Below are 11,906 nucleotides of genomic sequence, written 5' to 3'. Positions count from 1 at the left end.
CAGTAACATTCATTTGTACCCGTATACTTTTATAAAAGCTCATGAGCTAAAAGCCGAGCAGTGACTCATTTGTAAAGAGACCAAACACGCTCTTTTTACTGCAGCGCCCTTTAGAAAAGTAACTCTTAACAGTGTTTGCTGTAACATGGAGGTCTATGCCAACACTTGAATGCAGATACAGGCGTGTGAATCTGAATGAGGTGGATATAGTTCTCTTATATTTATATAGATTTATATATTAAATGAGCAGTGCTTGAATGTGAAGGTGGCACATTTGGTTAAGCATCTACAAAACATTCATCTCTGTAAGACTCTCACTCCTGTTGGCATTTCTCAGTTCAATCCAGCAGACTCTCTCTTTGGCAACTCTGTGCACTGTATATGCAGTTTAGTGTCATTCCACTCCATACGTCCTGGTTTGTGCGCGTGCCCTGTGACCTCACAAAAGCGCCGCACCTGTAGGCTTTCTTGTATCTCAATGTCGGGCTAACTGTAGACAGAAAATGAGCTGTCGGTCGAAGGCCATGAGCAGCGCTTCAATTATCACTTGGGAAAAAGGCGATGTTCGTTCAGGTGAACCACTCTGGAGAAGAGAAGAGCTTGAGCAGCGTGGAACAAGCGGGAACAGAAAGGACACTCGCGGCGGAAACGATCATCCTGCGATTTTCCTGTGGGTTGGTCATTCAGTAGGTCCTCTCGGTTTACTGCTGGTGAGGAAATGAGCAGTAAGTAGGAGTTGTGAGATCCACTCGGCTCAGTTTGAGGGTCGAATCTGGTCTGGTCGTAAGTGCTCATTTGTGTGTGGAAGGTCACTGGAGGGTTTGATAAGGTAAAGCTTCTCTCCATGTTCACTAGTGAAGATGGGAGCTTTTTGTAATGCTCTAACAGTTCGATCCATAGCATTGAAGCTGGCGTTGTCCGATACAGTAAACTCCATTCGACAGCTGCACTTTGAAGTGTTTGTTCTTCCCGACTGCTTTCAGAGACACTGAGAAATCACTCGGCTGGAGAGAAGGAGAGAGAAGAGACTATAAGAGTGTTTGTTTAGTGAACTTCAGCCTGCAGGTGGCGCCACAAGCCTAGATTCCTGGCAGCTCCACAGTATTACACATTTTTGGTGTCATCCTTATTTAACCACAGCTGAACTCTGAATTAAGCTGGTTGCACCCAATCAAAAAATATCCCACATATGAAGTGTGTATGTGTGTATATATATATATATACATATATATACACACACTTCACTGTTATTATTAAATTCCATCCATAATTTATAAATATCATTACTTTTGTTAGGCACAAAGTTGTCCACATGTCTAATAAATAACATGTGAATAAAACAATTTTAAAATTAAAATTTAAAATATTGTCTGCAAAAAACTCTAGCAACTTGTGAAGTGACCTTTAATCCAGAACAGAAACCAGTGGAATAACTTTGTTGTATTAGAGATGTCACATTGCTTGCAAATGATTGGTCTAATTTCAGTTTAAGATCTCTAACCCGGAGACATAACCTGTCCTGGAGCAGATCAATCGTTTCTGGCACATGGTGACAAACACTAAAAAAAGCCACTATCATAGCGCCTCAAACTATAACTTACACTTGCAATTATATCAAATATTTTAATATTATTTATATACTATTGCCTTTCTTTTCGATTCGTTTTTTATACTTTTCATACTTTATATTTTTATAGGATTTTTTAATTGCTTTATTTAAGAATATTCTGAATTAGTTTATTTTTATACTTTCTGCTTTATAAATAATTCCATTATGTGCTTTTCCATTTTATTAGATTTTTTACTTTACTTTAGTTTCAATTATTTCATTTAATTTTTATATATCCTTTTTTTCCAGTTTGTCATTATAGCCCTTCAATTTAAACATTTTCTGTTCTAATTTTTCAGAGAAATGAACCGTTATTTTTTTTTTAACCAATAACAGCCCAGCTAATGACACCACGGACACATCACTGCAACTATTGAAAGCTGGTTATCTGGTTACTGCATTTCGATTAGATCCAGATCAACAGCTTGACTCACAGAGGACTAAGCTGTCTCGCACAAGGGAAGTCTCCTCCACCCCCTCTCGTTCAGCGCGCACTCAGCCTGATGCCGTGTCACGTTGCCATAGTACCAATCCTTTCCGGCCGAATTTCCCGTGTGGGAGGGTCCCGTGTGGCCGTCCTGCTGGGAACGGGGGCCCGGGGCTAATGGGCCATCGTTGAGCACAACCACATAGTTCTTTGGCACCAGACCCACCTGCCCGCGGCAGTTCTTACACCTCCACCACTCTGGGTCGTTCTCCGGCTTCTCCAGCACCTCCATGGTCTCGCCCTTCTCGAAGTTCAGCTCCTCATCCGTCCACGGAGCTGAAGGGGTAGAGCGTCTGAGCGGTGTGAAGGACTCTGGGGCCCTGACCGTTACTGAGGCTCGCCCTCGAGGAGAAGACGCCGGGAAGGTCGGCTGAGGAGTCCTCCAGCTCTTCCTCCTGGGCGTAGTTGGAAGGGAACCAGCCCACCTGGCCGTTATAGCTGCCCCCTCCACCAGCCGTCACTGCATTTCTCCATCACCATCAGCTGGGATCCCTTCACCAGGCTGAGCTCATCCTCCCGCTCCGCATTGTAGGCAAACTTCACCACCGCCGGAGTGTTCCAGGTCATATATTCGTTCTGCTCCACCCCGTTAGAACGAGTACTCGTCTGTGCTTGGTGTTGGAGGCTTCTCGTGTGCTGCGTTTTACGTTTCGTTTTCCCAGGCCTGAGAAAGAGAAAGGAGGCTATTAGACATCAGACATGGTCATTATGTAAAACTCAAGCCTCTGAGCTCTGCTAATTAGAAGTTGAAGAGAAAGGGCAGGGATATTGATTAACGCTGTAAATTCATCAATACTAATCATTTGCTGCTGAAAGAAGACATGTGATATCATTACTGAGGCCCACCACATTTCCTCTTGTGTCCTCTATTTGCCCTTTCTTTCTTTCTTTCTCACATTTTCCATTACATCTACTGTTGTTGCCAACCATCAAAATATTATATATTCACACAAAGTCAGTAAGATTTTATTGTATTCAAAAGAAAACAATATTGTTTTTTTAAAAAAAAAGAGATTTTTTTAAATTAATCTCATTATTTCTGTCTTCAAAAATAAAAAGGTCATATGAAAAATGTTAAATATGCATGTAAAGATCATTAAAGACATTTTAATTTTGCCTAAATTTCACAAGCCTTGACAGCCCTAAAAACTTGTCCTTTTCTCAAATCTTCCAAGATATATATACATATTAGTTCTTTGAAAAACATCTATGACCTTTGAAACATGTCCAGTCTTCATGCTCTGTGTTAATAATAATAATAATAATACACAAATATTGCATAAAGCATCCATATGTCTATGTCCATGTCAATTAGAGTATTAAAATTAATTTAAGATACACAGATAAAACATGATGAACAGATAAAAATGTGAAATTTAATTGCGATTAATAGCGAGTTAACATGACAGTCATGTGATATATATATATATATATATATATATATATATATATATATATATATATATATATATATATATATATATATATATATATATATATATATATATATATATATATATATATATATATGTGTGTGTGTGTGTGTGTGTGTGTGTGTGTTTTTCAATAGGCGAGTAGTCCAAAATGTTACGTTGCTGCATAAATGACTACATCACAAAACATTGTATTTATAAGTTTACAGCGCATTTTTACAATGCTAGCACCAATGCTGCACAGATCTAATTGCTTATCTGGGCATTTTCAATACTGCAACCCGCGACAATCAGCATAATGACCCACCTAAAATATATTATAGCATAATAACAACATCTACATGTTCACACACATTAACACACAATCACACACACACTATACCCAGCAGTTTCCTTCCTGCAGCAGAAGATCCACACACCCATCGCACACACCCATCTCACCACTGCCTTTCTCACTCAGTAAACACCACACACACACACACACGCTCTCTTCTCTACCTCCACCCCTTAGCGACCCTCAATACACACCTGCAGAGCATACTAAATAACAATAACTTCCTCACTATATCATGAAAGAATAAAAAAGAGAGTGCAGGTGTTCATGTGTCCGCTCAACTGAGGAGAGGAGTAGAGGTGCCCTAGTTTTACAGTGAAAATCAGCATGATATACTATGTGTGTATCTTTCGAGACAGGAATGCAGAGGATGATTGTGTGCATTCAAACATGTTTCCATTTAAATAAGAGGAACTGTGTCTGGTGTTGCGCATTGCTAATGTACAGAATGGAGTTAAATACTAAACAACTTTTTATTAAATTACAGACCCACAAAAATGGTGTACTCTTCTTTGTCTGTTACTGCTTAACCATGCATAATAAACAAAATCTCTCACAGACAGACATCACGTCAGTGAGATTGTCAATTGCGTGGGTGTCCTGCTGAATGCCTGAGAGTCAGTAGCAGCTTGTAAAGGAGCAAATTAAATATTCCATCAAAAACATGGGTTAAAGATATGAGGCATATGACTGAATCTATTGCTTGATACATTCAGGTACGGAGTACTCAATGCTGGCTGCTACGCACTTCTATATCTTAATCTTTAGCATACCATCATTTCTTACGCTGGCAATACTTAGAGCAGGAGTTAAAGCATGTGCATCTGAATATATAAAAGTATTAGAATGTATTCATATGTGACTGTGACCTGTATCCATAGTTACTATCCATAGTAAATATCAAAGAGGAGGGACACCTAAAACAGCAAAAGTCTTATTACATGATCTGATACAACAAACGTCTTTAATTAATCAACTGCAGCTTTAATACCTCAGTGTACATTCTCTCACACACAGACACACACACACACACACACACACACACACACAGTTGTTTAGCAAATGATTCCTTTAGTAAATACATTTGTTGTTCCAGCAATATTTCCAAGCATTTTTTTCCACTGTCAAAAAATTCAAATATAAATTTGCATATCCCAGGCAGTGCACAAGAGACGACTGGCATTTTTTCCTGCTTCAAGCACTGAACTTGATAAACATATCTGTCATCAGTTTGAACATGACACATGAACTGAAGGGCACACTATTCACACACACTGCTGTGTATATCGTTTGCTTGTGGCAACAAACAAGACCGAATATAAAACTTTAATGGACTTTGTAAAAGGAGGAAAACACAAGCCTTTTCTTTCAAATGAAACATTCCCAAAATAATTATTTTATAATTATAAATTAAACATCATTGTACAATTAATGGGAGCATGAAATTAACCTAGGCACACTAGGACACCTGTATGTAAGTGCACAAATGCACATAAATGTGTTTGTAGAGGTTTTAGAAAATTTTATTAAGTTAACTCTGTTATTCTAAATATTTGAAATGGCAGTGGAGTGCTGTGTGTGGTTTTATTTTTTTTTGTTGGTTTTGTTTCTTTGTAACTTTACCCTGCATTGCTCAAAATCCTCTAGTGTAGGTTGCACTCATTGCAAAACCAACGTTTCTGTAGAAAAAAAATAAATAATCTTGGTTGAGTGAACTCATGACTCAAGATCTGACTTGATTCTGGTTATAACAGATTTGACAGAAACCGTTGATGATGTGATCTAAAATCATTTACAAAAAAAAAAAGAAAAAGAAAAGAAAAAAAAAAAAAAATGCGTTTTTCATTTCCCGTGAAACACATTCAACTAGCCCTTACGTTTAAAACGTATGACAACAAATAGTGCTAAATTGTTTGAGACACAAGCTGACAGTTCACGTCCTGATTCACAAGCTAATTCATTTTGTTTTATTACAAAACTATGATTATAGCTTTTTTTATATAAATAAAGAAAGGTCTATGTCCAGGCATTTAAATATTTCTATTGTAGACTTGTGGCTTACTAGTACTCAGATGCTCCATGTTTTACTGAGGTATAGAAAGCTGCAGTTGATTGAATAACTTTTGTTGAATCAAATCACGTAAAAGACTTTGCTGTTTTAGATGTCCCCCAGGTCACAGTCACATATAAATACATTCATGACTGTGATGGACTTGAGCAGCAGTACTGCTGTCACTTTGGATCACGTGTTTAACTAGGACAACCAACATAACCGTTTATAACTTAAAACTATACTATACATGAATGCAGCAAAACTACTGACTTGTTCTAATCTATAAAAGGATATGTTTTTAAAACAATCACATGTTCTTCTTTGTTCCTCTTCAGGAACTTGAGCTGCGTCATAAATGCTTTGGGAACATCCCAGAGTGACCGTGCTCTTTATTTGCTTCAGCGGCCACCACTTGCTACGTTCCAGTCTTGCAAGGCTCTCTTTAGCTGGTGGAGTCTTCAGCAGCTTTCCCCTCAGTGCTGGTCCAGCTGCCACAGAGGACGAGGCCTATTTGTCTCTCCATGCCGACAAAGGAGACCACTCTATTGGGAGGTCTATGACAACTCTGTTGGTGGCAGAGACATCTCTGGCTGACCCTGTCCAAATGTCAGATATCAGGACAGGGTCTGCTTTCTTGGGTCTGTTCAGAGATGCTGCTACTACAGTGGTCGACAGACACCATCAATCTGCTGTAGAGAACACATTCTGGGTGTTCATTTCACGATGAATATATTTATTTTACGGAGCCTAAAAATAAGGGCTACCCTATCCACGAGCACTGCAAACATACACCTGGATGGCTTGGGGTGAATAAAATATGCCATATTTTCATTTTTTCAAGAAAGGTCTTTAAACAACAGTACTGACAATACTGTGAAACCATATGTTTTTTTTTTTTTTTATACTGTAACAACTTTCTTAACATTCTTTCGTTTCATTCCTTGCATGAGAAGTTTGACTTGGTTAGCGCCATCACAATGGCAAAAGGTAAGAAATGTCATGTGACAAAAACCTCAATGTTTGGTATATGAACACATCAGAAAACTATTGTTTTAAAGTGCAGTTCACTACATTTTTCTCACAACACTTTCTTCTCTTTCTTTACATCACTCATTCCAACTACATGCCACAGTTTGATCCAACATGGTTATAAAATCAAAGCTATAAATTTATTTTAAAGTGCACCATTATTTTTTTTTCTGGGAAACCTTAACACTGTATATTCTTTTGCATAATTCCTTCCATCTGAGCTGTCACAATGGCACACGTAAAACATATGACAGCAGTAAAAGCTAAGCCAAATCTCAAAGTTTTATGTGAATACATAAAAATCTAATCTAGAAGATCATTATATTTTCTTTGTGTATTTCTTTGCATGACTCTTTCCAACTACATGTCACAGTCTGAGCCATCACAATGGCAAACTCAATTTGATGTCATTTAATTATTTACTTTTTTATTTCATCAATCATATGAAAAATTGCTGCATTTCTTTTCCTTTTTTTGTTTTTGTTTTTTACTCTTGCCAACTATATGCCATGGCTGAAGGTACCACAATGGTGAATATGGCAGAAAAGATGACAAAAATAACAATACAAGTCAGTACAGCTTAACTGCAACGTGTATCTTTTGTTATTTAAGAAAATCTTTGCATTTCTGAACTACATGACTTAGTTTGAGCAATCAGAATGGCAAAAATAGCAAGACACCTGTATTGTACCTAAAATCTTTAGTGTACCTTAACTTTATCTTATATACACTGTCTTTTTTAAAAGTTGCTGATACTTTGCTGCTCAGAGTTAAAGCATGAGTGTCTCGGTGATTAGTAAAGACACTATATAAATCACATTACCCAGGAGAGGGCACTATGTGAATGATCTCTTATCTCGACACACACATTAAAGCATGTACAGTGAGTCTGGTTTTTCCTATTACCAGACCATCTCTGCTTTTGCTGATGAAGACTTCCATACTTCTATTATCGAGAATGTGCCCACACACACGCTCACACACAGTATCAAATTAGTTGTTTGGCAAATGGTTCCTTGGGTAAATCAATTTAAGTTGTACCAGCTATGAAAACCATAATGTCACATTAAAACAGGAGCAAAAGATCTTATTGTGGTGCAAAACCAATTGAAATGGACTATCAAAAAAGAACAATGTACGGTGAAAACTTGATTCGAGACTGATCAGCTGAATTTGGTAAGAAATGGTTTATGACTCATTTGATTGGAGCAGTCTGGCATACATCATCAGAAAGTCATTGTCTCCTTATGAAAGTCAAAACACTCATTTCATTGGAAGATTATGACATTCATTCAAAAAAAGATACTTACAAAACAGGGTGAATTATCATTTCATGAAATACTTCTTCAATGTTATTTCTTGGGAAACAGTCATGTGGTGTAAGCCACTTGCAATACACTACTAAAAAACCCCATGAGATAATGTAATAGTTCTCTATTAGCATACAATGACATGAGAAAATACTGGCCCAAAAATGAAAAAAAAAAAAAAAAAAAAGAAAGCCAGAATCCTCTACAGACAGCAATTTTGAGGCTATTAGGTCAAAGTTTTCCACAAAAACACTTTCTCAGGACAGCAGGATGCAACTCTTAACATCTGCATGTTGGGGTTGCACTAAAACGTGAAGTGTGGAACATCTGTGATTTATGCCAAACCATACTCTCAAATACATACTCTGTCAAGCTCAAAGTTAAAAATTAGGAAAGGCGTTTCAGTTAGACGAAGTGTCATCATCATAACACTCCTGGTAACAAACATTAGTCTGTTTAGGGTTGGTTGGGGAGACTGAGTCATTTCACTGCTGTTTACAGGCCAAACAATGATCAAAAGCCTTTCATTAATATGCCCGTCTGTGATTTCATTGGCTACTACACATTAAAACTTGAAAGAACAGCAGTCTGGTCAACTCACATCACATAAACAGTTGAATTATTCACAATCATGCCACACCAGAAAACTGTAACACTTGTCACACAAGATGGTTTTGATCAGCACAACTAATCGATTTTTCGAGAACTTTCTGCAAACATTAGTGCCAAGTGTTATGTGTACTGTGCCATGCATAATGTTAAAGGGTGCGTTTAGGGGAAGAGAGGCAAGCCACCAATCACGCACGTCCTAACAGGAGTGTAGACAAGAACAAACCTTTCTTGCGACAGAAGAGAACACGGGTGGGAAAAATTAACCTCCACCTCAGGCTGTTTTCACAATACTTGAAACTGTGATGTTATTTATGACAAAAGACATCACATTTTACCAAGAATGTGCAAGAAAACAGCTGTTTCAAACATACTAAAATTAAAACCAAAACCAGATTTTGACTCCAATGCCACACACGGTCTCCAACAACAGCAGCTACAGTAATGTAGGCTAATAGAGCAGGCTCCTCTGCTTCATATGCTGTAATGTAAGGTTTTCACTATAACTTGAATGTTCTTCAGGGGTCTTTCACCAGCTAAAAATGGTTTTTAAGTCAGTTATTTCTATCTTTTCCTGTAGTGTGTCAGTAGGAATGCCAAGAGACCTAACGGTGCAAAAACTATGGCTCCTAGGCAAAAAGCTGCTTTAATGCAAAGACACCAAATGTTGAATTAATTTAGTTAATAAATGAAATATATTTACGGCACTATTTTGACGACATCCTCATTTTACAGCTTTCTGTTAGGTGCCTAAAACTTTTAACAGTACTGTAGCTTTCCATGTACCCACCAGGCACCGGACGTCTATATAACATCAGACTGACGTCGGACATGACGTCGGACAGACAGATTTCGGTTGAAAATGAAAAGCAGGTTGACGTCAGTATTTGACGTTGACATAATGTTGGATTTGGTAACACGACCTAAAAACAAGGAATATCAACATCAGCTGACATTGATATTAGATGTTGAATTTTGGTCACCTGATGTTGCAACCAAAATATAACCAAATATCAACATCATATGCCTGCTGGGTAGGTTTGTGTGGAGAACTGGCTGTCGTCAGACTCTTTGTGCAAGCAAGAATCTCACTGGATTATTACAATTAATGGAAAAATGAATGTTTTGAAATGTAAACTGATATTTCCTACTGGCATATTACAACAAAATATAGAAATAACTGACCATTTTTTTTTAAATAGGTGAAAATACTAGTGTTGTAATAGTTTTGGCCACCGCTGTATATATATTAAAAAAAAATATAACCGGACACCGGTGAAGAACTACAGATCTAACCTAAACTTCAAATATGTAAATCACTCCAGGTTTGACAACAATAAAATCAAATGTCATTGGTTATCATGTGTATTCTGACTGGTTATCATTGACGTCAAATTTCCTGCAACATATCTCGATGTACCATATTTAACACAAAACAAAACTACGACTTATGAATAATGATTTCACTGAACTCTCTGTTCCTTCCATAAAACTATCATACATCCTTAGAATACGCTTAACTGTAACCTTTCACTATAATTGCATTGGAAAGGGCTGCACAGTCATTCTTCGATTTTTCTTTAATTCATACAGCTTTGGAATAACATGGTGGTGAATAATGTTGTCTTTAATTTCCCTTCTCTACAGAGCTCACAAAGTTTTCCCAATTAGAGTAAATGCAATCTTTACACACCGATAAGAAGAAAAAAAAAAACACAGAGGAAAAAAAATGCAAAAAATACAGAGCGTGACAGATGAAGGCTGCCAGAGAAAGGGTAACCTTGTCACAATGGATGAGCAGAGGGGAGGTAACCTTGACAACTGCAAATTGGGTGCGGGGATGAAGACAGGAGCTATATTCATGAGCGGCATTGACTGAATGACCTCAAACACGAGCGTGAGATGAGATTATGAGGCCAGCAGGTGAAAAACACCAATAAGCCACCTCATCAGTGCGCGTGATGCGTTATCTGAGAGAAAATGAGCAATCGAGAAATGAGCACGCACACCTCATTTATGTAGCCTATAAACACACCTGAGTCTGACCTCACACACGGCAGATGAGTACATTTATCAAAGCACGCTGAAAGAACAAAGAGCGAGTGAGAGAGCTGTCCTCACTCTGTCCACCCAGGATCGATAGGCCAATAGACCGGGGGAGAGGATGTGCTTTTAAAACATGACACCCAAGGCCAAGCATTGAGGCTGCCTGTACGGCCGTGACAGCTTTTGACTCCGTTTCAGTGCCAAGTAAAAAAAAAAAAGACTTTCAAAGGTGGCAGAGTGTAAAGTGTATTTTTTTGGGTTGTGAAAGGAGAGTGACAAAATGTAAAAAAAAAAAAAAAAAGTCTAAACCCTTATAGTTTTATTTAATTACTCAGGCATTTTTTTTTAATTGACAGAGATGTGACAAAAAGCTAAAAAAAAAGATGAACCAAAAGCCATCAAAACAGCTATTTAACAATGATCTTTAGTGTACAAGAAAGAGTAACTCAGCCTGTAGTCTCACTGCTGAGGTTCTCGCCTCCTTCCTGCCATTTCCTGTCTTCGACTCCATGCAGGGATCCATGTGTCAATAATTAAGCGTAGCATGAAACGTGCTTCGTAAGGAAAGTGAGGGAGGGGAGAAAAGGCCGTTCTAGAGAGGTTAAGGTCAAAGGGGCAGAGAGTTGAAGGCCATTTAGCCTGAAGGGGTGGTGCAGTATGATTCTGTTTGTGTGTGGACATCTTGTAAATAGCTGTCAGCAGAAAAGCAAAATGGAGCGGAGGGCTCTCCTAATTGCTCTTATAGTCTCAGAAAGCGATGATTTTGCATTCCACAAACATCTCTGTCTTTGTGTAGGTGTCTTGATGGCTGTCAAATGCCAAATGTTACTGCATTTTAGAGTAAAAAAATAAAACACTGAAAATATTTAAAAATCGTAATAATCCCAAACATCTGACAATTAGTTTACATGAGCCTTTAAACACAAATTAAATGAACTTATGAAATATGCTTGTTTAAACCATGAAGTTGATTGGAAGATTAAAAAGGACGCTGAA

General features: G+C 37.9%; 1 protein-coding gene across 1 annotated transcript in view; it reads right to left on the bottom strand.

The window, feature by feature from the left end:
* Positions 1 to 543: 543 nt before the first annotated feature.
* nck2b (NCK adaptor protein 2b) overlaps positions 544 to 11,906 on the bottom strand; it is a 30,052-nt gene continuing 18,689 nt past the window's right edge. Inside the window, 8 exon segments of the mRNA XM_043241643.1 lie at positions 544 to 707; positions 814 to 907; positions 909 to 1,004; positions 2,044 to 2,364; positions 2,366 to 2,539; positions 2,541 to 2,654; positions 2,656 to 2,719; positions 2,721 to 2,760. Coding sequence (XP_043097578.1) covers positions 544 to 707; positions 814 to 907; positions 909 to 1,004; positions 2,044 to 2,364; positions 2,366 to 2,539; positions 2,541 to 2,654; positions 2,656 to 2,719; positions 2,721 to 2,760 — 1,067 coding nt within the window.

Source organism: Puntigrus tetrazona, chromosome 6, assembly GCF_018831695.1.
Source record: "Puntigrus tetrazona isolate hp1 chromosome 6, ASM1883169v1, whole genome shotgun sequence".
NCBI lineage: Eukaryota > Metazoa > Chordata > Actinopteri > Cypriniformes > Cyprinidae > Puntigrus > Puntigrus tetrazona.
This window is presented reverse-complemented; position numbering and strand designations above follow the sequence as displayed.